A 19,909-nucleotide genomic window follows, 5' to 3' on the forward strand; every position below is an offset into this window, starting at 1 on the left:
GCTACACTCATAACGGGATAGGCTTGAGTATTGATCTGAAGCTTCAGGAGTCTAAAAATACCGAGGCAGTCCTAGCGGAGAAACTTCAAAAGGACCAAGTGCTCCTAGGCTCCCCCTTCTCCGCTCGGAGCATAGATGGTACCTTCCGGAAGTCCGGGCGGAGACTGAGGCTGCGCGTCTCGCGAAAGGGCTGGCGTCGCGGGGCTGGCCACTTCCGCACTTCCGCTTTCCGGCCCAGCCAGCGCCCGCGATGGTGAGAGAGCCGGGCCCCGGGCCAGGGACCCCTGCTGTTTTGCCTCAAAGCTCTGGGTCTGGGGGAGATGTGGCTTTGCAACGGAGAGGCCCGGGGCCGAGGGATGCTGTGGGGTGTGGGGGCGCGATGAGGCTGGGAGAAAGAGGGCGGGGCGGGAGCCAAAGTGAGGAAGGGGCGAGCGGGGGACGCTCTCGTAAGAAGCAGGCCTTGCAGCTTCATGGTCTGGGTTTTGATGCAGGTGGGGAATTGTGAGGCATGGAGGACGCCGGAAGTGGGGCTGGTGATAGCGCCTCGAAGACACGTAGTAGGCCTCATTGCCCACAGTAGGGGAGCTGAGGCATAGAGTAAGGTTGCCTCCTCACCTAGAATAGAACTTCACTAAATACACTGTCCTGTTCTCTCCTGCCTGCTTGACCCAAGTTTCTCAAAGGAAGTGTCTACACTTCCGTATCCCACTCTTCTCCTTATCCCCTGCTTTCCTTCTACCTCACCGAAGTATCTTATGCTGTCGCCACCCAGACCTCTTCCTGGTCAGAACTCAACCCGTGTTAGCCTTACCGTAGTCCGTGAGCTCTGATACTACTGATCCCTCCCTTCCTGGAAATCCTCCCCTTTGATAAATGTGGGTGTACCTGGGAGTTGAGACTGGCTCACCACCTTCCTCTTTACATTTTTCCTAGTGGTACCTATCTAGTTTCTTGGCTTTGGTGACCTTGTGTGTTCTGGTGACTCTTGATTCTGCCTTCCTCGCTCTCTTTTAAGGTTTGCCTGGAAATCTTGATAACACGTTCATAGTAGACCTCCAGATCAAGTTTTTTCTCCTAAACTTGCTTTTCTTTCTGTGGTGCTGTGACTTTGTGTCTTCTTACCTCAGCTAGAAACCTGGATTTTCTCAAAGTCAGCTTTATTGAGTTATTACATGAGAATGCGTTTTATTTGTATAAGGGTAGGTGTCATGAGGCTTGCCCCTTAAAAATTATCCTTTTTAGATTTATCACTTTTGACAAACACGATCATGTAAGTACTGCGATCAAGACAGCAGAATGTTTCCTCAAAAAACTCCCTCACGTCCCTCTGTTATCAGTCCTATCTTCTCATTCCAGCACTGATTTTTTTTTCTCCTATAGTATTCCTTTTCCATATTGTCATATAAAAGGAATTCTTCAGTGTGTGGGCTTTTTAATGTGGTTTCTTAACATAGCGCACTTGAGATTCATCTATGTTGCGTGTATCAGGAATTTTTCCTATACTATTTATTGCTGAGTAGTGTTTCATCAAATGGGTGAACCATGGTTTGGTGGGAGGTGCTTTTTGATTCCATTATCCTCTACATCTTATGTCAGTCCAACTCTTGTGAGGACTCTCTGCTTGTCCTGTCCACCGCCCCAGTCCAGGTTCTCATCACTGCTGCTTGAATAACTCTCTTTGCCTTTTGTCTCACTTCCCTCTCCAGTCCATTCTCTGCAGAGCCCCCATGCAACTGTAGTCATGTAACTTCCTCCTCAGAAAGCCCCAACAGTTCCTTACTACCTAAAAGAAAGGCTAAGCTCAACAGTCTGGCATTTGAAATTAGCCATGAATCTCTAGGCTACCATTGCAGCCTCATCTGCTGAACCTAAAATGCTTCCCCTAGGGGCACCTGGGTGACTTAGTAGGTTAAGCATCTCTTGATATCAGCTTAGGTCTTGATCTTAGGGTTGTAAGTTCAAGCACCACATTGGGCTTCATGCTGGGCCTAAAGCCTACTTAGTTAAAAAGGAAAAAAATGCTTCCTGTATACAGCAACACTGTACTCATCGCTACTTCTGGAACTCTTAATGCTCTTTTGTGTTATTTTAACCTTGTTTATGCTATTTCTATAATATTGTTTAGAAAAGGAGTAAGACACTGCATTTGTTAGGTACTGAGCAAGGTGCAAGGAATATAGATTTCAGTAAAGGAGACCAGGAAGCTTAAAGTCTAGTGAAGAAGAAATCACCTTATTAAATAAATATAAAAGATAAATATTTATATTATCTTTAATATTAATTTATTTATATTTAATAAATATAAAAGATGTGTCATTGTAGATTATAATAAATGCTATCAAGGGGGAAGTCAAGAAAGGCCTCTGTAAAGAAGGAAGAGGCCTTCCCTAAATAAGCCAAGATCTAAGGGCTGACGTAGGTCGAGAGGGGAAAAAAAGCCTGCAGGTAGATGGATCAGCCTGTGTAAAGCCCTGAGGTGAGAAAGAACTTAGTTAATACAAGAAACTGAAGATAGGCCAGTGTAGGTAGAAGCTGATCCCTCTACTGGGAATGTCCTTAGTCTACTTTTCCTTGTTGTAAAATCATTCTAATCCTATTTTCATCTTCACCTCCAAACCAGTTTCTTCTGGAAATGTAATTTGTAAGTCTAATTATGTCACATTTCATCCTCCTTTATATCATAGTCACATTTTCTGTTTCCTCTACCCAGTGGAGCTATTTAAAGGTAGAGATTGTCTTTATGTTTTATTTTTTCCCCCACCCTTAAAGGTAGAGGTGGTCTTTAAATTCTTAGCATCTGGATCAGTGCCTGGCACACAGTAAACATCCATTGTTGGCTCAAAAGACAGATTGAGAATAGTCCTTCACCTGCATGCCTCTTGACCAGAGTTTCTCAACCTCAGCACTGTTTGGAGTTGAATAATTCTTTTTTGTGCATTGTAGGATGTTTAGCAGTATGCCTGGTCTCTACTCATTGCCAGTAGCTCTCCCACTCCACCCCCAGTCCTGTCAGTGAAAAATGTCCTGACATTGCTGAATGTCTCCTGGCAAGAAAAATGGTTTCCTGTTGAGAACCACTGCTCTAGACTTAGAATGAAATGCACCTTGAAGGCTTACTCTGTTTGGTTCATGTGGGCTGAAAGGCAGGTACTATCAGTACCGTCTGGCTCCTTTGTAGCTAGTGTGGGGCGGTGGGGGGGGGGGGCGGTGGCAGTGGGCAGTGGGTTTGCAGAGACAGACTCTGATCCTCCCTTTGGTTTTTTCTTACAGACTGCCACTCTCCGCCCCTACCTGAGTGCCGTGCGGGCCACGCTGCAGGCTGCCCTCTGCCTGGAGAATTTCTCCTCCCAGGTTGTGGAACGACACAACAAGCCCGAGGTGGAAGTCAGGTAGGGCAGAGAAAGGTCAGGGTGGGGATGATGGGCTCAGCCCCAGAGATGGCAGTTGTCTGGAGGCTACCACAAAGTCGCACCCTGGAGTTGGAGACAGCTACACTTCTGCAGTTCACTTATTTTGTCTTGTTGCCAGATGAACAATGGTTCCCGATTCACAGTTCGGAAAATAGGGTCAGTGGGTTGGCAGGACAAAACCCAGGGGAGAAACTCCTCTGGAACCAAGATTGCTTGGCACAAGGTGTGAGTCTCAGAGTGGGGCTGTTGGTCAAGTATCTCCTGTGGCATTACTGAACCCAGTTTAAGGAGAGGGTGGAGAATTTTGTTATCCAAGATCCCATCTCCATTCTTTTGTAATTTAAAGTTCAAGGGCTGTGTTTCCCTGCCTCCCTGGACTCATCATTTATTTCAGATATTCCGTATTTTGGGTTATTTTCTCTTATCTGATTTATGTTTTGTTAAATATTCTGTTTCCCTTTAAAGTTTAATCTGAGACATACATAACTGAGATAAGCAGTGTTACCACACCAAGTTGAAATGACTTGAATTTAAAAATACTGAAAAGATGTTAGCATGTGTCATGTTGTTTTACTTAACATATGTTTTCCACTAGGCATTTTAATTGCCAGTACACATAACTGTAGATTCAGAGGCATCAAAATGGGAACTGAGCTGAGAGGGGTCTTGATGCCAAATAAGTGAATCATTCGTGAATTGATAATTAAAGGAGACCAAACTGTGTTTTGTTTTTAGCTTGCCCTTTTATCCCTAAGGCAGCCTCTCTCTTCTCATTCCCTAAATGGTGTATGGGTTTGCCTGTAGTTATTAAAATAAGAGCTGTCATTTGTAAAGCTCCTACCATGTGCCCCGCACTCTGTTAGACAATTGACCCTTTTTGATCTCTCTCAATCCTCGCCAGTGAAATAGGAATCAGTCATTTACAGATGAGGAAATTGAGATTCCAACAGGGTAACTTGTCCAAGGAAAGTAACAGAGGAGACTGGATTTCAAAACCTTTTCGCCCTGACTCCAGAGCCTTGCTCCTTCTGTTGGAGAACACGCTCGCTGGCCCCCATCTTGGAGCACCCCTACTTGTGAGTCTCCTCTTCCTTGGACTCTATGGTCTCAGATAGAGATTCCAGGTCCTGCTGTGGGGTCTCCCTGAGCATTCTGTTCCTCTATAGTACAGAGGCCTCTGTGACATTGTGTTTCAGGAGTAGCAAAGAGCTCCTATTGCAACCTGTGACCATCAGCAGGAATGAGAAGGAAAAGGTTCTGATTGAGGGCTCCATCAACTCTGTCCGGGTCAGCATTGCTGTGAAACAGGTGAGCTCACCACTGAGCCCCTGCCTCCTCAGGAGGCCAGGGATCCTCATCTGAGAGAGCTGTGCTAGATTCAAGGTGCAAAGAAACCCAGGCTCTATTTTCTTGACTGTACCTAGGGAATGATTTGCCAAATTCAGCAGGTCAGTAGAGTAGACGGAGCAACCCTTCTAGGCCTTGCTCTGGATTACAAGTCAGGAAACATAGCAGCCAAGGCCATTGACAGTTTAGTGTGAAGTCAAGAATCATTTATAAGAAAGGGAGAATAAGTCCAGTTCAGAAAAATAAATAGTACCAATAGTATCAATTTAATAGCTATAACCTCTGAAAAAGAGATTTAGGATAAAGAACAAAGTGTAATTTCTTACGTTTTCTCAGGTGATGTTTCACAAGTATGTGATATTCCTATCACCCTTATAATTATTGCCATATTTATGTATCATCCGGCCAGTTATTTGTTTAATGGATTTCCTTAAATTGACTTACTTTTCTTTATTTAAATTTGTTTGAAAACGAAACTTCGTGCTGTAGTAGAAAAGCAACATCAATTGACAAGTAGAGGGAACTCCACAAAAATAAGTTCATGGAAAGAAAACAAAGCTGTTATTTAGACTAGATACTGTTGCCTACAGAAAACTCTGTCCTTGGGGGCCTGCTCTGTTAAAAAGGGAGATTAACAAGTGTTGGGAGGTGTTCAGGGCATACCAGCACCTAGTTGCAAAATTCTTCCATTAGAAATAATGAGAATTCAGCAGAGAAAAACTTTGGGGAGTTTTTGATGTTCATTGCTATTAAAGTGGAGATCACCTAAATTTATTTCTGATAGCCCCACATGGTATATGTCATAGACTTTGGAAAATGCAGCACTGGTGAAATGGGCAGGTGAGGAAGAGGCTGCTCAGAATGTAGGTATGAATTCTAGAAGGAGCGGATAAAAACCTCGGGTTTGCCAGAATTACCTCTCTGGAATGGGCGAAAGTGAGACTGTGATAATGCCCTGTTAAGCTGAAGACGCTCTAATGTAATAGACATTCAGTTGGCAACCAGGCGCCCCACAATTCAGGCAGTGTTTGCTCCCAATGGCAAACCCCACTGCTTGCAGCAAGCCTAGGAGAAATTGAGGTCAGAAGATCAGGGCTACAGGTTTCTGTTAGCCTAGGATGTCAGATTTAGGGAGACCTGTTTATCCTTCACTCTTACTAGGCTGATGAGATCGAGAAGATTTTATGCCATAAGTTCATGCGCTTCATGATGATGCGAGCAGAGAACTTCTTTATCCTTCGAAGGAAGCCAGTGGAGGTGAGACTATATGACCCACATGTTCATAATACCCAAGGTTCTTCCACCAAGTCTGCTGTCACTGGCCAGGGATTGTTCACAGAACCTGGATTGCTTCTCCAACTGCAGGACAACCGCTCTCTGAGTTGAGAGTGGGCCTTCATTTTGGCTGGAGTGGGAGTAAGAGGGATTAGAAGCTTAAGAGAAGTTGGGCCCACCTCAATCATGGGAAAGGCAAAAAATATGAGATGCATTGCTCATCTTCCTAGAGCCTTAATGGCAGAAAGGGCACGATGAATCAAATCCTTTCTGAGCTCTGCCACCACTAAATCATTGTCTCTTAAGGCCACAGTTGACATTGGCTCAGTTGTTGCCTGACTTTGTACTTGAGTACTTTCCACAGTTTCTCTGCCAAATCAACTTAAAATATCCCCAGTGACTGAGCAGCTACCATGCAGAGCCGCATGTACCGTCAGATGTGTTGGCCAACCTCGTCCTCATCCTGAGCTAAAATCTCTCTTCCTAAAAAAATAAATAAAAATAAAAATAAAAAAAATAAAATGTTTCTTCCTGCTCCTAGATCTAATCTCTGTGGCCACCCAGAACAAATAAGATTGCTCCTCCACACACAACCAATCCCGTCCTTATCCCATAGTGTCTCTTCTCTCTGGTTGATTAGATTCTTCTGTTAGAAGATTTCAAGTTCCTTCATTCTCCCATGACTCATTCTGCATGCAGCTGTTTGTATCACAAACAGCTTTCCAGGGGTGCTTGACACAAAATTCTCACCTGGGGTCCGTTCCTTGGACCCAGCATAGATACCCTAGCAGAGCAGGTGGGCTGCTGCCTGAAGGACATGTGACTTGGGAGAAGATTGCAGCCAGTAGGAAGCATATAGCTGAGTGACCTTAGAGGACATGGTCAACTAAGTGCCCTGGAAAGCTAATTCTCTCCTGTTTTTTCTCTTCCTCCTTCCTACTGTCTTCCTTCCCCAGGGATATGACATCAGTTTTCTGATCACCAACTTCCACACAGAGCAGATGTACAAACACAAGTTGGTGGACTTTGTGATCCACTTCATGGAAGAAATCGACAAGGAAATCAGTGAGATGAAGCTGTCGGTCAATGCTCGTGCACGCATCGTGGCTGAGGAGTTCCTCAAGAATGTAAGTGGGAGGACTTACTGGTGTCCCTACAGAGGGAGGAGGTGCCATGGGTTGAGAACTTAGAATCTGGCGGTAAAGTGGTGCCAGCAGTTTGTATTTCCTGAGGCCTCTAGGACCTTCTGGTGGGTGGCACGTCAGCCAGGTGCCTTGGGGCTGGAGGACCTGAGGGTCATCTTTGTGAGCTGCAGGGCATTTTCTGTATGTGAGTGTCTCCAGGACACCTCTCTTAGTCTCTCGTGGAGACTTAGACGCTCTCAAAATGTACACAGTCCTTCTCTGTATCTAGTTCAAACCCCAGGTGAGGCAAGTTAAACCCACATGGGAATTTTCCAGGAATATAGGGCAGTTCATCATAGTGTAATTCCACTTCTCAGACAGACTTAAATATTTTCCTTCAGTGTCTGTTTCTCAGGCTTATAGTCATGATTACTTTCATGGCTTCAGTCCTCGAGATCTCTCATTTGTTTGTGTCTTCCTAACTAACTGAAAGGACAGTAGTCCTCTGAAGAGGAGGAATTGTTTACACTGATGAGCTGATGACACAGTTGCTCTAATTTAGATATTCAAGATATCCTGCCTTTTTTTTTTCTTCTTCCAACCAGTCTTTGGTTTGTTGACATGTTCTGCTCAGAGTCAACTATGATCCCTAGATGGTAGATTAAGTGTTTACTCCTAGCAGTGCATACAGATCCAGCCCAGAAGGAATTCAGATTCCTAAAAATGGAAATTACGCCTGCTTCCCCTGGGCTTTAATTATACGGAGGGTAGCCAGTGTACAAAGTAGCTGCCCTGTGCATGCAGAGCAGTGTGCTTGTTCAGATCACACAGACTTTGTGTGAGTCCGGCCTTGCTGCCTACTTGGGCATGTTCCTGAACCTCTCAACAAAGCCTCAGTTTCCTCAGCTGTGAAATGAGACTGTTAATACGTACTTTTCAGTATGGTTGAGCATTAAATGAGGAAGTATATACAGAGCAGATCACCTGGTTCACAGTAAGCTTTCCAAGTGTTGTAGCACCAGAGTTTTATGGCAAATGCACCAGGAGGCCTTTAGGTTCAACTACGAAAGAAAATAGTTCTTGTCCCAATTTATTATTTGGCTTATTCATTCAAGAGTCATTTAATCATAACAATTGCATTTCTGTTGTTTAATCCCTGAAACAATCTTTGAGTCAGGTGTCATCCCTATTTTATAGATGAGTGAACTGGGCTTTGGAAGTCAAATCACCTATCCAGGACCCTCAGCTAGTAAGACAAGAAACCAGGACTTGGAGCTTGGTTTTCAGATTCAAAAATCAAAGATAGTACCATGGCACTTGGCAGGGGTCACATACTCAAGTGCATGCAGGGGTCAGGCAGGTAATAATGTGTGTGAGTGAAGTGGGCTATTGGGAACCTGGTAAGCATATGTCTTATCTGGAGAGGACCGCTACCACAGAGCTCCTGTTCATTATGGTTTCATCTTCTAGCTTGTCAAAAGAATCCCCAAGTCTGGATTTGTATGCAACATCTTGCATATTTTCAAGGTTGTAAACTAATTCCTATCTTTTAAAAATACTTTATGGGCCAGACATTGCTCATTATTGGGCTGGGTTCAGTTTGTGGGCCAATTGGACCACAGCTTCTGGTCTGTAAAATGTCCAGGGCCGTTCTGGGTACCATGAAGGATACCTGAGGTCAGAAAACATTTCAAGGGCCTGTTATGGTTGGAGATCCACCCTGAGCTTGGCACTAAGTACCAGATCCTGGGTCCTTCTACTCTGCTCTTCTGGCCCCCTGAGTCCTCAGGCGCTTGCATTTAGGCCTCTCATCTCTAAAGAAGGCAACCTCAGTTCACCAAGTGAGGCACTGTGACAGCTTTATAGCAGCCTCCATGACAGGGCTAAGGGGAGCTGGGGAAAAGCCCACCTCACCCTTAATTTCTCTGCCGTGTTTAGTGCTGGGTTTAAGGCTAGTGCCCTGAAGGTCACTGCTGAAGGCTGACTGAATTAGAGCACGCCCCCAAGGTATCCTGGGACCCAGCCCTTTCCCCCAGAAATCTGAGCACAGTGGCAGCTCTCAGATCAGCCCACCTCCCCAGAGCAGGCCTGCCAAGATACATACTGTAATAACCACCATTCACTGCCTCTTGGTTCTCTTGACAGTTTTAAACCATCTGGCTGGATCTTGAGGCCTTCCCCCTCAGACTCCCCCGTGTCTCTGCAAAGGCATCCTGGAGTTACTCCCTAGAGCGGCGGCGGAGGCAGCAGCAGCAAGCAGCAGCAGCAGAGCGGGGGAGCTGGGTCGGGGTGGGCATTAGATGCGGGAGGTGGGTGGTGTGCTTGCTAGCTGGGCAACAAAGCAGCAGTGGACCTGCCCCAAGGCCACAGGTGCCTGGTCAGGCTGGCTTCTGATGTTCAGTCCCCTGGGCTGGGACAGATTTTTTTTAACGTCTTGAAACTTAAATTCTGTGCTTGTAGGAGACTGAAACCTTTTTGTCTTTTTTTTTTTTTTTTTTTTTTTTAAACAAACAACCTCCACCTCCAGTGGCTGTGACTGGTCCCAGTGATTGTACCATATTGGTCGCTGTGGGTCTGGGCGGGCCTGGAGCCAGAAGGCGACTATTGTCTCCCTTTCCCAATCACCCCCTCCCCAAGCCCCAGGTGGGGAGGGAGGGAGGGAGGGAAGGAGGAAGGTTTCAGACTCCAGTTCTTTTCCCTTGCTGTCTTATTCCTGAGCCTCCTTGGTCCCAGTAGAAGTTGTGGGGACCCTCTGCCAGCTTTCTGAGCTCTACCTGAAAATGGCCACCCAGCACTGGTTGAGGACAAGGGCTGAACTGGTGGCCACCAGCCATGTCGAGGAGCTGGACCCTGAAAGCCAGGTACCTCTGGCCGTAGGGGCCACTTTGTGCCCTCCCAGTTGAGAGGGGCCACTGTTTCGCCTTGTCTGTCAGTGCAGTGCCTGTGCTAGAGGTGGAGAGGTGAGTCCTCCAGAGCTTCCTGAGCTGGGGCTTTCCTGCCTGCTCTGGCTCCTCTGCTCCCACGCTCGCTGTACCTTTTCTTATTCTGGTGGATCCCCCCTGCTCCCCTGATTAAAGTCTCTTCTTGCCCCTTTGGGGCTGCATGAGGTCTGTGCACTTGTGTATGAAAGGAGGGGAGGTGGGGCATTTTCTTCCCAAGACCACATAGCTGGTACTTAGGCCTGGGGTCCCCATCAGAGGTAGTCTCCTGATTGGCCGACATTATGTTGTGCCAAGGGCCCGCACCCAGAGACCCCATTATAGTCCAAGCACCACACATTTCTGAAACTGCTCTCTGCCTATACAGAGCTTTGGTCCTTTTCATATAAAGAGCTCAGTTGGGCTAAAAGGTAACCTCAGAGAGTTAATAATTCCATTTTATGACTAAGGAATCCAAGGTTCCTTGAGATGTAGCAGCTTGCCCAAATCTCCCAGCTAGTGAGCAAGAGGGTAGACTTCAAATCCAAGGCTTCTGCCTCTATCTGTAATCACTAGGCACGTGTGGCTGTTTAACTTACTACAATTAGGTAAAGCTTAAAATTCACTTCCTCAGTCCCACCAGAGACATTTCAGGGGCTCAATAACTACAAACGACTACTTCCTACCATGTCAGAGAGTACATGTGTGACATTTCCATTGTTGGAGAAAGTTCTATCGGACAGCACTAGACTTTGGTGACTGCTTGAAGTTAAGAAACAACAACAAACACTTGTGTTTGAGTCCTGACTCTCAAGACTGAATTTGTGTGAGTTCTATTTATTCTGTGCTTCAGTTTCTTAATCTATAAAGTGGAGATAATGTAAACAATCTGACACAGTACTTTTCAAATAGGCACTAAATAAATGATAGCTGATCATTCCACCGGCACAGTATCTAAACTGATAATTTTCATTGTGCTAGGCATGGAGGTGGTGGGGGAGAGACCTTATGCCTGTTCGAGAGAGTTGGGGGATGGGTAGTGAAAACTAAGTGTTAAATTGGTGTATTGAAGTGTTTTCATATTCACAAACAAATCTGGCAGTCTACAGTGGGTGTATTTATGGAAGGGGAGGAGGTTTGGGAAAAGTTTTAGAAGGGTTAGCCTTTGAGCTGAGCTTTCAAAAGAGTTTCTTCCAAATCACCAAAGAAGTCTTGAGGTAATGTTAAAGGGAAGAGGGATAGAGGTGGGAGTAACCTGAACAGCTATCATCCCTTTTATGACATTACCTCTGTGACCTCCCCAACTGCTGCCTTACAGAATTAGGTGTGCCCTCCTCTGGGGCACATGGCTATGTTCTAGCTTTGCAGTAAATGTTAAAGATGCTCATGGTGAAGCTGGATTTTCACTAGAGTATGGCAGCTGCTCACACAACCCTCACAGGACAGCATTGCCAAGGTGAGCCAGCCATTTCTCACAGATCCATCTCCCAGGGTCCAGAGCCCCTAAAACCAGGTTTGAGGCTGAGGAGAAAGAACAGACTGGATGGTCGCCAACAGCCTGCCACCTTCTGGGGGCATTCCTTTTGGGAAGCCCAGTCTCCAACCAAGGGAGGTTGGGAAGAGTGATCTCAGGTTGAGGTTGGCTGGACAGTGAGGTTGAGGATCCACCTTCATTGTACTGGTAGATCTGCCCCGTAGTTAACAAAGCTGGGTTCTTAGACCCGAGTACTCTTACTTGGACTCTGCTTGAATGAGCACTGCTGGAGTTTGTACCTCAAATTGCTCCTTTGGTACTTTTGTGCCTAATAGGTAACCCATCTGAGTGATAATGTGTACTTACGTTAAATAAGAGTGGGGTTTTGGAGTCAGACCTGAGTTCCATTGCTGGCTGTCCTGTGTGATTTTAGGCGAATTAACATTTTGGAGCCTTATTTATGTCACCTGTGACTTTGGAAGATCATACTTTGCCACAACCTCCAAAAAGGTTATTAAGTCTTTGCAGTCTGGAGGGCTGTGGCTGTTACATTTTTTCTGTGGTTGACTCAAACAATAATCTGTTTTCCTATTTCTGAGTTGGTGGTGTGGGGTGGGGGCAAGGGGGAGATTGTGCTGCACTCTGTACTTTCCCATTGTTTCCCCCATATACTGCCCTGGCTTTCAGATCAATCCCCAAGGACCTTACCCTAGGCCCATCCGCCTTGCTCTGTAGATCTGATCCAGTTTCACTAGGCTCCAGCCACACTGGTTGCCTTTTAGTTCCCAGGGAAGGTTCTTAACCTCCTCGGGGCTGTTGCTGAGACTTTCCTCTCCCTGGAATACTATTCCTTTTCTCTTCCCTAGCCAACTCCTGACCTCCTTGGCGTTGTGTAGTCTTCAGCTTAAATGTCACCTCTTCAGAGAGGACATCTTTGCCTTCTCTAAACTTTATCCCCTTCCTGGTTTCAGTTTACTGCTTGTTGATTGCCCTTATCATACCTACAGCTGTTTTATTTCTTTGTTGCTTGCTATTTTGTTTTCCCTCCACTGGGCTGTAACCCCCATGAGGTCAGGGGTCACTTCTAGTTTCTTCTTCCAGTCTCCAGCACCTAGCTTGCTGCCTGCATATCACGGTTGCTCTCTATAAATACTGTGGAATGACTCAAACCACAGGAACCATGACCCTGAAGTTAACTGGCAGTGCGGTGCTCTGTGCTTCCACCTTCGGTGAGGTCCGTATTTTAGCCCGCTGGAGGGAGTCCGCAACCCACTACCTGAGCCCTGATTGTGCCCGGGGAATGGTTTCCAGGGCGACAGCAAACAGAGGGCGGGGCCTCGGAACTGAGGGCTTCTCTCCAGCCTCCGCTGGGCCCTCCCCTGAGTAGAGGCGGTGTGCAGAGGGGAGGCGGGCTCTCGAGCGCCGGGACAGCGCTTGCCGTGAGCGGCGCATGCAGGGCCCCGGCGCCTCCCTGCTTCTGAGCGTGGGGGAGCTGGGGGCCGCGCCCCGGAGTTCTGCTGCCTGGTTCTGCCGGGAGGGCGGCCCGGTGTGCAGCTGGCGGCGGAAGCCGCAGTCTACGGAGTCACGCACCAGAACCTCCGCCCCATGGCCGTGTGCGCACCACACCGAGTTCCAGCCTCCCGAGAAGCCGCCGGGACCTGGGCCTGCCTCCGCCCGTCCCGAGGGGGCTCGCGCAGGCCGCAAACGCGGGGCCAGGAGCCCCGCCGCTGCGCGCGGCCTAAGCCGCGCGTTCGAGTTGCCGGCCTACGGCATCCACGCGCAGAGCACCGAGGATCTCTGCCGTTTCAGGTCCCCGCACACCTCGGCCCTGGATGATGCCCAGTCACAGGAGGATGAGGCCCGTTGCGGCCTGCCTATCCTGGTCGGAGGTGGTGGAGAGGACGAGATGACTTGGGGTGGGGGGAATGAGGGGTCGGGAGAAGTGCGGAGTGTGGGTATACGGATGAAGGGTGGAGAAAGGAGTGTGGGCGTCGGGAGGTCCGGAGAGACGCTAGGCCGAGCTCCCAGGCTGCCCCATGCCCACTCCGCATCTTTCTGCAGGTTCCCTTGTCCTCTGGCAAGGATTCTCCAAGGCGTCTCACCACATGGGCCGGCTCAGAAACGCCAGGATCCACGTGGAGAGAGCTGTCAAGGTCGGAGGGGGCTGGGGGGTGTCTAGAAAGGGCCCTGAGAATGGCTTAATCTGCCTCTCCGAACTGTATTCCTTCATTCTTTAAAAACAAACGAACAAAACCAAAAACCTTGATCCCACACCCATCTTAAAATATTCCCAATTCTTCAGTACCCCTTCTTTGTGGAATTGTCTAACTTATTTACCTGGGATTCACCACTCAGCTCTTAGCCTCTGGTTTCTAGCCTTAACCCACTCCCATCCGTCCCAGTCACTCTGACCTCCAAGGAGCCAAATCCAGCAGCCCCCTTTCTGTCTTAATCTTGGTCTGGTACTTTGTGTCACTCTACACTGCTGCCCCACATACCCTTCCCCCTTGGCTGTCTGCACACCCCTAGTTTTCCTTTCTCCCTCCCTGGCTGCTAATTTTCAGCCTTTGAAGGCTCTACAGGGCTTTCCTGGTTCCTTGGATCTCTCTCCACACCGATCTTCTTGGCTTTGGGTCCGGTCAACATGCTGTGCCCTCTACATGCCCTTGTCTCTCTTTTGACTCCACACTCCTTAGATCCATCCCCCTACTTGACATGTCCACCCAGAGAGAATTTAGAAGCATTTCATACCCATGCCCCAAACCATATTCTTGATTTTCCTGCCTAAACGTGTCATCCTCCCTAATCTCCGGTCTTCCTGTCTCCGAGTTCTCAAGCCAGAAATATGATCTTTCTGTTTGTTCACCCACACATCTAGATAACCATGTTTTGTTCTTGTTTTTGTTTTTAAGTAAACTCTCTGCCTAGCATGGGGCTGGAACTCATGACCCTGAGATCAAGAGTTGAGTGCTGTACTGACTGAGCCAGCCAGGCACCCTGCTTACCTACTACACATCTAACCCCATGAGCAAAACCAGTCATGTCTATTTCCAAAGCGAGTCTCCGCTCTGTCACCTTCTCCACATCTTCACCCTCATTCTAGAATGCTATTGTGATTTTTCTCCTGCCCAAACCACGACAGCCTTCTAACTGGTCTCCCTGGTCCCCTCTCCTACCCCCTTTCCCCTCCATCTGTTCTCTGTATAGCAGCAAGCCAAACTTATAAAGCCTCCAAGCATATCACGTCCTCACTTTGCCTTTATTGCTTCATGCTACCCTCAATATAAAATTCAAGTCTGTTCAAGGCCTGCAGGCCTTCCTCAGTCTCCTGAAGCTACCACTACCTGCTTCCTTAGGAGCTCTGCCCTCATTTTCCACACCGTATCCTCCCTGGCTTCCTTCCAGTTTCTTCTGATCTCTGTTCGGCCTCAAGACCTTTGTACATGCTTTTCCCTCTGCCTGAACTGCCGTTTGCCTAGTTCTGTACACTCCTTCTTACCGTTCCCATGTATGTATTTCTAGTCCCTCTAGGTCCCTGTTGAGCATCCAGTTTTGGGAAGCAGCCAACCTGGATTTAAATGCTTTTTCACTTAATTACTCTGTGGCCAAACTATTCAACCTATGTCTCTGTTTCATAACCACTTAAATGGGGATAATAGCATCTATTAAGAATACATATTATTAATAATACATATAAGCTAAGCAGTGCATAGTAGGTGCTCAATAATTGTTAGCTATTACCATTATAATTATTACTATGCATATTTATTTCTCTATGTGTTTATAATTTGTCTCTCCTATTAGAACATAAACATTTCCTGAAGGCAGAAACCAGAACTGTCTGGTTCACTACTATATCCCATATGTCTGGCACTTGGATGATACTCACTGAATAAGTATCCTTCTCTCAACTTACAGCAGAAGAAGATCTTTATGATCCAAGGCCGCTACCCAGTGATACGGTGCCTCTTGCGCCGGAGAGGCTGGGTGGAGAAGAAGATGGTCCATCACTCAGGCACCACCCTGCCGCCACCCCAGAAGGATCTGGATAGCTCAGTAATGGGTGATAGTGACACCACTGAGGGTGGTGAGCCATTCCCTCCCTTTCCACAGGCTGCCCCTCCTGAGTCCCTTTCCTTTGGTTCCCTCTATCCCAGGGTTGAGACTTTGGTATGGGCCTATGGAGCAGGGACAGGGGCCTCACCAGGCCTGGGCTCTGCATCCACAGAGGATGAAGATGAGGACGAGGCATTTCGGCCACCACAGCTGTTTGACTTTGATGATGTACTGGAATTTGATGATCTAGATGGGACACATGCTCTGATGGTGAGGGCTCTGGGGGCTGGCAGTGAGGGACTTAGAGGGAGAGCAGTAGAGTCCAGCTGGGTCACCTCAGAGAAGTCCTTTCCTTCTCTGGGCTTCAGTTTCCTCATCTATAGTAAAAACTGCTTCTATAAAGCCTGGATGCGCCAGCAGAGTGGTGAGGGACACAGTGGGGCTCAGACAAGGCTGGCCTGGGATCAGAACTCTGCTAGGTTATAAGCCAGCATAACCTGCCCACCTAGTAATTCCCCCTTCCAAATAAAACCCCCTTATTTCACATCCTTTCTCTGCCCTTGGCAAGCGAAGGCTGGAAGGAAGTGCCTAAAAAGCTCTGAAAGGCGCTGATATGATGGTATGGAGGTGAGGACACCTCTGTGTTGAAGTGAGGACACTTGGCTTTAAATCTTGGCACCACCACTTAATAAGCTGAACTATACCAAATTGTCATTTTTTTATGTCAGAAAAAGTTGAACACTGGCAGTTTCATGTGGCTCAAGCCTATGAGCTCTTAGATAAGTCACTTACCCTGCTTGTGCCTCAGTTCCCTCATCTGTGAAATGGGGATAACAATAGCACCTACTTCGTGGGGTTCTTATGAGCATTAAATGAATTGATAGGAAAACCACTTAAAAAAAAAAAAAAGGCACTTAGAACAGGGCCCGACACATGATGTCATTGCCTGTTAGTAATTCTACCTCCCAGAATTGTGGGAAGGATGAAGGAGGTAGAGTCCTGAGAGAGTCTTTGTCACACACTCTGTGCCCATCAGCTTGGAGTCACTGTCCTGTCACTGATAGCCATGGGCCAAAACAAAGGTGTGGCATTCGGTTGTGTGGCTCAGTCACTGCCTAGGGGCACCTGACCAAAGGAGTTCTGCCAGCCAGCCTGCTTTCTGCTCACAAGTGTGTGCCCTGGAGGAAGAGATGTCTCTTCTTACCTTATACCAAGATGGGGTGTGGGCTAGAGGCCACCTTGGAAGCATACTCTTCTTCCATTCACACACGCACACATACAAACACACCCACACACACAGGCTCAACAGAGTGAGGAGCAGTTTCTCAGGCCTTGTGCTGAGAAATACCAGCCTCCCCCGTCTCCTCTGCTCTCCCCAGTCCCGCATGGTTCGGAACGAGATCCCCTATTTCATCTGGACCACTCGGCGGGACGTGTTGGACTGTCAAATCCTCTCCAAGGATCAGATGATAAACCACTATGCCCGGGCTGGCTCCTTTACCACAAAGGTGGGTTCCCCAGCAGAGAGGGCATAGCAGCTTCTAACCGACTAGTCCTTGGGCTGGCAACCCCACTCCCTGCTTTCCTTGTCAGTAAGAGTTCTTAGGAGGTGGAGCGGTATATAGTTCAGTGAGATTTGGAGTCAGGCAGGCCTGGGTTCAAATCCAACCCCTGCAGCATATCTGGCAAATGTACACATAATGACTAAGATTGATTCCGGGATCCAAACAGCATCTGGAGCCAAGAAAACACCAAATCCAATGACTGTAAACAAGAGACCCCTTACCAGTTAAGCAAGGGGTATCTGGCTGATGGATCCATTCGATCTTACCTGGGTTTATTAACAAGTGTTTTCACCTCTCTGAGCCTCAGTTTCCTCTTGTTTATTTTTTTATTTTTAATTTTAATTTTTATTCTTCATCCATTTTTGAGAGAGAGAGAACATAAGCAGGGGAGGGGAAGAAGGAGAGGGAGACACAATATGAAGCAGGCTCCAGGCTCTAAGCTGTCAGCACAGAGCCAGATTCAGGGCTTAAACCCATGAACTGGGAGATCATGACCTGAGCTGAAGTCAGATGCCCAACCCACTGGGCCACCCAGGTGCTGAGAATACCAATACCACCTATTTTGTAGGGTTCTGGCAAGAATGAAGAGCTTTATTATTAGAACCTACTAGTATGTTATTGGTGCGGGCTGGGAAGATATCCTAAAGGAGGCAGGTCTTTAAGAATGTGAAAGGATGGGGACACTTGGGTGGCCTAGTAGGTTAAGCATCCAACTCTTCATTTTGGCTCAGGCTTGATCTCACAGTGCTGATGGCTCTGCTCTCTCTCCCTCTGCCCCTTTCCTGCTCATGCTCTCTCTTTTTCCCTCTCTCTCTCTCTCAAAATAAATAAACTTAAAAAAAAAAAAGAATGTGAAGGATGGATAAGAAGGATATAGGGCATTCTTGGCAGAGCAAACTGCATGGGCATACATAAGGAAATGGATGAGTGAGTCAGGCCTATCAAGTGCAGCAGAGGCTCTGAGAACATTTAAGCAGGGTCTCCCTGAGCTGTCTGGGCATGTGGCGAATGTGGGAAGTCCCTTGAAGTGCTCTGGGAAAGTCCCACTGTGCCCCCTCAGTGGCTAACTTCATAGGTGGGTCTGTGTCTCAATCTCCGGAATTTGCCGTGGTTTGATGAGGCTGATGCTGACTCCTTCTTTCCACGCTGCTACCGCCTGGGTGCTGAGGATGACAAAAAGGCCTTCATAGGTAAGGAGATGCCAGCCCCATTCCTGGACCCCCAGGCTAAAACCCTGGTTCGTGTTAGAGAGCAAAAGGCCTCTCTTTAGATGCTCTCATTCACTCCAGCTGACTTCCTTCTCCATTTCCAATCCTTATCTTCCCTAATGTGACTCCCATAATGAACTTCCTAGCTTGGTCAACCCAGACCTCCAGAAGAGCTCAGATAGCTTAATTTGTATTCTAAAGCAGGTTCTCAGAGTTGGTCGATTGGTTGAGTTTAGAGTCCACTGTATATTCCAGGCCTGTGGCAAATTCCACTGGGTAGATTGGGTTCCAAATCTAGAAAAGGCTGTGGACTTTGGACTTCTAAGGCAGAGTAGTTTCCGACTTCAGAACATGTTCCAAGTTCAGGTCAGAATTTGGGTTCAGATTAGATGCTAGGTTTAAATTCATCTCCAAATCTGACATAGGTTTTGGGCTCAGGTCTGGTTCTCAGGCTAGAATAAGTATCAAAAGTGTATCGGAAGGAACAGAAGGGGAAAATGAGACAACAGGTCTAGGCAAGATTCTGAAGGCAGTATATATGCCACATCAGATTCTAGGCCTGGATCTACAACTGCAACAGGAGCCAGGTTCTAACCCCAGAGTCTAGAGTCAGAAGTTAGGTTCTGGATCCAAAATGGGGCAGGTTATGATCAGGTTCCGGAACCAGAACAGGCCTGAGCCTAGGGGCTGAACAGGGTATCCCCTGCCCCGGGAGCAGAGGACTTCTGGCTGACAGCTGCCCGCAACGTTCTCAAGCTGGTGGTGAAGTCCGAATGGAAGTCGTTCTCTATCCAGGCAGAAGAGGAAGAGGCACCAGGTAAGTACTATGGTTACCTCCACTCCCTACCTGTTTCATTTATCCTTCCACCCATCCATCCATGTGTTCATCTACACATCTGTCTATGTATTAGCCACATCCGTCTGGCCCTCCCCATCATCTTTCTTCTTCCCATCCACCATCCATACATGTACCCACCCACTTGTCCATCCATCCATCTACTCACCTGTCTACCTGCCTAGTCCCCCACCCCCACCCACTGAGCTCACATTCACCTGCCCATCCATTTATCATTCATTTCCACACTGTTGATCTACTCATTCACCTACCTTCTCTCAGCTCCACACTCCTTATTGATCCATCCTCTCCTCTACCTACCTTCCTTCCCATCCTGCCACAAACTCATCTACCTATCTACCCACCTGCTTTTCCATTCTCCTATCCACCATCCATGTATCCTCCACTCCACCCACTCATCTGTTCTTCTTTCCCAATCACCCACCTGTCTTCTGATCCACTTGTTAATTAATCCACTGCATCATCCAGCCATCCCATGGGCCTGGCATGTGGCCAAGCAGTATAGAGAGGACAGACTAAGAAGACATGGTCCATCCCTGCCTGTGGGGAGCTCAGGTCTCGGATGAGGAAGAAGCAGTGAAACCATGTACTTTTATGTGGTCTGAGGACCCCTTGTCCCTTGTGGCAGGGGGCAGGGGTACACAGAGAATCCCTTACTGCATGTTGGCTCAACCCA

At 47.6% G+C, this 19,909-nt stretch overlaps 3 protein-coding genes across 12 annotated transcripts in view; all 3 read left to right on the forward strand.

The window, feature by feature from the left end:
- Positions 1 to 3,345, forward strand: part of OGG1 (8-oxoguanine DNA glycosylase) — a 44,150-nt gene extending 40,805 nt beyond the window's left edge. Inside the window, exon 9 of the transcript XR_003967033.1 lies at positions 3,271 to 3,345. The gene's annotated coding sequence lies outside the window, so the exon portion shown is untranslated. The remainder of the gene's footprint in view (positions 1 to 3,270) is intronic.
- Positions 63 to 10,262, forward strand: ARPC4 (actin related protein 2/3 complex subunit 4). Of its 2 annotated transcripts, none has more exons than XM_030307364.2 (6): positions 63 to 253; positions 3,271 to 3,389; positions 4,607 to 4,718; positions 5,919 to 6,014; positions 6,989 to 7,159; positions 9,302 to 10,262. In XM_030307364.2, exons 1-6 carry the CDS (start codon positions 251 to 253, stop codon positions 9,305 to 9,307), a joined length of 507 nt encoding a protein of 168 aa, XP_030163224.1. In that variant the 5' UTR covers positions 63 to 250; the 3' UTR covers positions 9,308 to 10,262. The 2 variants fall into 2 exon arrangements, with proteins under 2 accessions (XP_030163224.1, XP_030163223.1); XM_030307363.1 differs by lacking the exon at positions 63 to 253 and adding an exon at positions 2,273 to 3,147.
- An 852-nt stretch (positions 10,263 to 11,114) lies between these two features.
- TTLL3 (tubulin tyrosine ligase like 3) overlaps positions 11,115 to 19,909 on the forward strand; it is a 28,944-nt gene continuing 20,149 nt past the window's right edge. For 5 of the 9 annotated variants that reach the window (XM_030307341.2, XM_030307345.2, XM_030307349.2 and 2 more), the window contains exons 1-7: positions 11,115 to 13,464; positions 13,610 to 13,701; positions 15,467 to 15,635; positions 15,777 to 15,874; positions 16,984 to 17,112; positions 18,245 to 18,359; positions 19,096 to 19,194. In XM_030307341.2, coding sequence (XP_030163201.1) covers positions 12,999 to 13,464; positions 13,610 to 13,701; positions 15,467 to 15,635; positions 15,777 to 15,874; positions 16,984 to 17,112; positions 18,245 to 18,359; positions 19,096 to 19,194 — 1,168 coding nt within the window. In that variant the 5' untranslated portion in view covers positions 11,115 to 12,998. The remainder of the gene's footprint in view (positions 13,465 to 13,609; positions 13,702 to 15,466; positions 15,636 to 15,776; positions 15,875 to 16,983; positions 17,113 to 18,244; positions 18,360 to 19,095; positions 19,195 to 19,909) is intronic. The other 4 variants (XM_030307343.2, XM_030307342.2, XM_030307344.2 and 1 more) reach the window with 4 other exon arrangements.

Source organism: Lynx canadensis, chromosome A2, assembly GCF_007474595.2.
Source record: "Lynx canadensis isolate LIC74 chromosome A2, mLynCan4.pri.v2, whole genome shotgun sequence".
Classification (NCBI taxonomy): Eukaryota; Metazoa; Chordata; class Mammalia; order Carnivora; family Felidae; genus Lynx; species Lynx canadensis.

What these genes read in the sequence shown, in the direction of transcription:
- ARPC4 (XM_030307363.1), top strand. Translation starts at nt 3,094, where the DNA reads ATGAAATGCACCTTGAAGGCTTACTCTGTTTGGTTCATGTGGGCTGAA. An exon ending in AAGCCCGAGGTGGAAGTCAG is followed by an intron (nt 3,390 to 4,606) that starts GTAGGGCAGAGA and finishes ATTGTGTTTCAG; the next exon opens with GAGTAGCAAAGAGCTCCTAT. An exon ending in TTCGAAGGAAGCCAGTGGAG is followed by an intron (nt 6,015 to 6,988) that starts GTGAGACTATAT and finishes TTCCTTCCCCAG; the next exon opens with GGATATGACATCAGTTTTCT.